Source organism: Diorhabda sublineata, chromosome 6 (assembly GCF_026230105.1).
Source record: "Diorhabda sublineata isolate icDioSubl1.1 chromosome 6, icDioSubl1.1, whole genome shotgun sequence".
Lineage (NCBI taxonomy): Eukaryota > Metazoa > Arthropoda > Insecta > Coleoptera > Chrysomelidae > Diorhabda > Diorhabda sublineata.
Genome location: NC_079479.1, coordinates 29449811 through 29455925, shown reverse-complemented (window position 1 = coordinate 29455925; position 6115 = coordinate 29449811). Strand labels below are relative to the sequence as shown.

The 6115-nt window shown below is 31.6% G+C and overlaps 1 protein-coding gene across 2 annotated transcripts; it reads right to left on the bottom strand.

Annotated features, from left to right (window-relative positions):
* Window positions 1–1800: 1800 nt before the first annotated feature.
* LOC130445410 (glucose dehydrogenase [FAD, quinone]-like) lies at window positions 1801–5470 on the bottom strand. Of its 2 annotated transcripts, XR_008910046.1 has the most exons (4): window positions 5254–5470; window positions 3709–3924; window positions 2555–3447; window positions 1801–2468 (listed from the first exon to the last, which is right to left on the bottom strand). XR_008910046.1 is itself a non-coding variant. In XM_056781013.1 (3 exons), the coding sequence occupies exons 1-3, from the start codon at window positions 5432–5434 to the stop codon at window positions 2774–2776; spliced, it is 1071 nt and encodes a 356-aa protein (XP_056636991.1). In that variant the 5' UTR covers window positions 5435–5470; the 3' UTR covers window positions 1801–2773. The 2 variants fall into 2 exon arrangements, 1 of the variants encoding a protein (XP_056636991.1); XM_056781013.1 differs by having other exon boundaries at window positions 1801–3447.
* Between the last annotated feature and the right edge of the window lie 645 nt (window positions 5471–6115).

Below are 6115 nucleotides of genomic sequence, written 5' to 3'. Positions count from 1 at the left end.
CCGAGTAAAGGGGGACCAAAGGCCATTCATCATGAGCTTTATACCCTATGCTGCTGTGAAAACTCCTTACTTTACGCTATTATTTGGAGGATTACTAGCAGTTTTCTATATGGAGATATAGTTGGTTCATGGGGGAAATGAAAACTTTTGTTTACTTCATCAACATATAATTCGGATTTTTGAGAGACAATATTATGGTAAAATAACTATTGCCAAATAAATTGTTTGATCAATATTCATATAGAATTATTTCAATCAATTCATATTTTCCTATGTGTTTTATGGTATTTTTTTTTCCAATACTTTTTCAACATAACCCTATCTTAGAATGATGGCTGTAATCAAAATTCTAATCTTCCTCATTTATTGAATTAAGTACAATTCCATCGATCTGAAAATTTTCTAAATATATTCATTGAATTGATATATGCATCAACAGACGTTCCAACAATTCATTTGTTAAGTTATCTGTTCTTGTTTTATATATTAATATCCACTACAAATATTAATGAGTAATTTCTAAAAATACATGTGTTCTATTAAAATTATCATGTGAATTTTGAGATCCATCTATTCAAAAATATCCTTTTGTAGATAAGTTTGTCCACGTGGAATTAAACAAGATCGTGTACGTTTTATACAACAGAGATAAAGAAATCTTGATTATCATATATTCCACAAATAGAAATACCTACTCTCTGAATCGATGTTTTATTTTTAAAATTTCTTTGATATTTATAGACTAAAACAGAGAAGATAGTGGCACTTCCCGCACATAAACGTACCATACAAACTTGCCCATGGGAAAGCAGCCCTCAGTCAAATCTAAGTAATCATTACTTTACCGCCCTTGTGACATGATAATTATGATAAATATACGATTCTTAAAGTCTTTCCATATATCGTTAGTAAATAGTATATTGTGCATAATTTAACAAATTTTGAAAGATGTAGAGCTTCGGCACGAGTTTTAATTTCAAATAGGATAACACAGGAAAACTACTCAAATTGTAATAAAATTGAGTACGATTGAATCTGGAGACGAGTCACAATCCATATTAACGCAATGTGTCCAACCAAACTCCGAAAAGCTAAACGAACAAGAACGTCATTGCTATATGGATTCTAGAGCCGGTTCTGTCCGATTGTAATGGAATTTTAAAATTCGGCAGAACCGCGGCGCCTTTGATATACGTAGGAAATACCCGAAATTCATTTGAGGTTTGTTTTATATGAATATATTATATTATAGCAGTCGATTCATCTTTATGTTTCTTTTGGATAATTTCCAGGAAATTCTATTTATCTCTTTGTCTTATTTCTTCATTTGATAGAAGTTTTGAGAATTCTTTTGGGATATTAGGGTTTTGTGGTTTTTTGCTATTCTCTAGTTTCTCAAACAACTCATGTCCCATATTGTTAATAGATCTATCATAGATCTCTTCAACTTATCAACGATTACTATGGAGTTAGATGTGTATAATGAGGAATTTATGTTTAATCTACATATAAATTTGTCCAGTTGTTCAACAATAGTTCTGTCTCTACACTAAAAAAAAATGAAAATGACTACGTAATATAGGTGAAGATATAACGTTGTAATTTCGATCTGATATTTGGTTGATGATAAGCCCAAGATGTATGTTGAATCAAAATATGCGAATTCTATCTACTGAACTTATGCCTCGAGGGTTGAAACGATGGGTCAAAATTTAGAAAATTTAAATAAGACAATTTCCATTGTTATCATCAATCTTCAAATAACATGCTCTGAATCATAATGTATAGATAAAAAAAACTAGAATTGAAACATATTTTTATTGGGAAAATATATACATAAAATACGTAGTTCCACGTATTATTCTTCGATAAATTGGTCATTTGTTCATATGAACATCACTTTCATAGTTCTCTGTATTCGTTCTTAATTAGGTCAGCGGTTTTTTCAGCCATAGCCCAGATAGCGGCCAATGGATGTCCTCTAACTAGCTTAGGCATCGATCAAGCATCTATTACTCTCAACCCGGATATTTCATGAACCTTCATTGTTTCATCAACTACTAAATCTTCCGTGCTGTTGCCCATTTTTGTTGTACCCGAAGGATGATAAAGTGTGGAAGTGAGTGACCTAATAGCACAATACCAGTAATCTTTTTCTGATTCCTCTTTCAAATAATTACAATTGGGGGCTTCTGCTACCAAAGTTGCATTTATTGCTTGAAGAGGCTCTGTATCTAATAATGAGAGAATGTATTGTATCGCCTCATATACTACTTGAATATCTTCGTCATTGGAGTCTGTATAATAAGCAGGATTAATCAGTGGAAATTCTGCTGGATTGCTGGAATTTAATTTCAACCAACCACGAGATTTTGGTTCAAGGTTGATACAGTAAACTAGGAAACCCGTCAATGTATTATAGGCAGAGAAAACATCTGTGTAGGCTTCGTTCAAATTGTAAAAAGTAGCTGTGAACGAAAAATATATGAATTAAAACTCTTTCGCTATGTTTATTCTCAATAAATTATTGTTAGGTAACGTATTTTGAACTTACCAGCTGGAACACTTGTAGGTGGATTGATAGTTAAAAATTCCACGTTTGGTGGCTCAACAGATTCATTTTTTGTATTGATAAATCCAATATTATCAGCTGAAAATATAGTACCAAAAAAACCCAATCCTTTCATCCATTGTTCCAAATTATAGGTAACATTTCCAGCATTAGTAGTTAGATTAGACCTGATATACAATCCAACAAAAACAGGATGATCAGTCAAGTTTTTGCCAACAGATCTTTAACAACGGTTATATTGAGGTTTTCTAGATCCTCCTGAGGTCCGACACCACTGAGCATGAGTAGTTGTGGACTTCCGATTGGTCCTGCTGATAGAATGACTTCTTTCGATGCATAAGCATTATATAATTTACCCTCTTTAATGAATTGAACACCTGTTGCTGTTTGGGTTCCATTATCGTCAGAGAATATTATCTTAGTTGTGTTTGTATTGAGAGTAACATTTAAATTGGTGGTGTTTTTAATTATTGGTGCGATGAAGGCACTCCCTCCTGTTACTTTTTTATTAAAATCTAAAGTCCATTGGAACTTTCCAATACCTATTTGATTTTTTCCGTTATAGTCCACAGTATTCAGACTTGATAGGAGACTAGCATTTAAAAAGGCATCGTATGTTACTGGATTCGGATATGTATAATTAATGCACAATAAACCATCTGTGCCATGGTATCCCGCATCATAAGAGTTCATATCAATTTTTTCAGTTTTCATGAAATAAGGTAGGATATCGTCGTAACTCCAACCATCTAATCCTAAATCTAACCAAGAATTGAAATCAGCCTTATTTCCTCTAGCATAAACACTATCAGCTATAATGCTGGTACCTCCCAAACCTTTACCGGTCGGATATACACATTTTTGGTCTACCATACCTAGAAATTACAATCGCAGATGTGAAAAATTTTCATCTTAGAAATACCAGAATATGTTTAAACTGTACACATACAATCACTGTGAAATAATTTAAATAAATTGCATTTTTGTAGAGATATATTATGTTGATTAGCAAAAATGTGTTTTTGAAAATTTAAAAAGGAAACTCTGATTTTTCCAAAGGAAATGAATTTAGTATTGATGAAAACTCTCCAAACCAAAATTTGCTAAGCAGAATCAATACAACCAAATCTACTTACCTAAGCAACTTTTATTTTGAGGTACCGTTGTAATTCCCCAGTTATATTCAGAGTTTCTCGTATATAAATTCATGAAAGGTATATTGGTGAAATTGTTTCCGTCATTACCAGCTTCCAGCAATAGTATTTTCCAACCCGTAACTTCAGTTAATCGCCGTGTGAGAAGTGTACCAGCCGTACCCGCTCCGACGACAATGAAATCAAATGTTCCATAATCTAAAATTGTGGGAGAATCACGATTTCAATAATATTGAAAATTGTTTAGTAAATTATTCAATGAGCGATTGACGAATGATGAATTGCCATTTCTTGCGAATTTCATGTTCCAAATTGTTGTTTTTAAAATCTGTATGAAATAGTATTTTCTCCTTGCCCCTCAAGCACCAGATAAATGACTGGGCTTCCAGAGCTTCAAAATTGCGCTTTAAGCACAAACTGTAGAATTGAGGTTATTTAAATTTTCGTTCGTGTTTTTGTCATGAAATCTTAACCAGGCTGCTTAAAACATTCTCGTACAGTATTATGTACAGAAACAAGTGCAGAATATGAATTATTACTCAAATGAAGATTATAAAGAGCCTTAGACGGTAATTTATAGTAAAAAGTATAGTTACGAATGAGTACTTTTGTAGTTTTTGTATTTTGTATTCAATTAATCGAGTTTGAAATTTGACACTTGACACAAAGCTCACAGAAGTTTCAATTGAGTGTTGAATGTTAAGCTCATGAGCGTCGAGCCCATGGGTTTCGTGCATAAAGTGCTTAATAAATTAGTAAGCAACTAGTTTCACTAAGGTAATTAAGAGTTACAGCTGGAGTTTCTCCAGGAGACATATTATAAGTAGTAATACATCCTGTTTCAGTTGTAATTGATTCATTAGTGATTGATGCAACAAAATTCAAGCGGAAAACAGTAGTTGGAATCTAAAAACCCAATTAATAGATGTAGACCCTGTCTCATCTAAGGAGAGTTAGAAGACCCATTCTGTAATGGGATATGTGATTCCATCTGATTAAGCGATATTTCTTTCACATTGAATTTTATATCTATATATTGGTCTAAAAAAAATGTCGATTTTGTTATTAATTTTCATAATTTCTATCCACTCAAGACGAATGTGTGTGATTAATAGATTAGGATCTTGAGTTCAAGAACGAAATACTTTTATTTGGATTGCATTTTTTGAGAAAGGAGAGAGAAGGAATAAGAATGCTCTGAAGAGATCCAGCTGGATGGAAACTGGTCAGAGGATTATAACTTTCTTACGAAATTTGTCTGGAAAGTCCTGTTTTTTATTCTTAGGGAATCATCAAAATGAAAAAATCTGTTGAAAGTGGTGTTTATATTTTGTTTTATTAGACGTACCTCAATTGGCGAAAGTAAACAAAATAAAAAAATCCATTTGGTGAATTCGTCCTACATAAAAAATAAACAGTATAATGAATAAAACTAGTGGGGCAATTGAATTGTGAAAAAAATTCAAATTATACATATATCTGCTAAATGGTTCCTGAAAATTGAAATTGTATCTGTTTATTACTTACCGTATGTTTCAGAATCGTTCACATTAACTAAAAACGAATTATTTGTTAGTAGAGTATAGTAAGTGGTGTAATTGATATATTCATTAACATAATCGACAAAATATGCAAACTCATCTTGAACAAAATTTGCTTTACAGTACAATAAAGCAAGTAATAAAATAAGGCTCTGAAAGTACTTCATATTTTAATTAAGTTAACGCTACTTCACTCTAATAATTTTCTTTGCTTTGTTGCAGAGGTTATTTATACTTTTTGTGTTATCTTTTGAGATAAAATAACACTTAACCTATAGTTCTTTTTGTAATAACGATATTTAACAACAAAATTCACTCAAAAATTTGAATACAGATATACGTGACAAAATTGGAGATATGATCACATTAGAATAAATTTATACGAAACTGTAGAAAATTATGGTTGGATACAATTTGGAAATGAGCTTTTGATGCAACTGCTAAAGGAAGAAGTTTAAATTAAATAATCGTAAGAAATCAGAAGTCATAAATTTATATACTGTGTATATTGAAAATATCATATTAGTAGAGATAGTATTATAAATAACCACAATATTTTGGAAAAAGAAGAAATGAGTAGAAAGTATAAATTTTAATTTTCTCGACAAAGACCAATGACATTATAGTTATCTATAACATTCTTAGGACACATGAAACTCTCAGAAAAAGTTACCTATATAGTCAAGCTGAAGATGAAACTGGAAAACAAAATATTTACTGGGGCTGTTTATCTTATATGGTGTGGAACAGCCACGGAAACGCTTCGAAACATCGATTTTTATTTTTAAATGCCCATCTTTTTCAATTATACAGGGTGGTTTCTGTCACAAAGGTCAATATCAACTTTC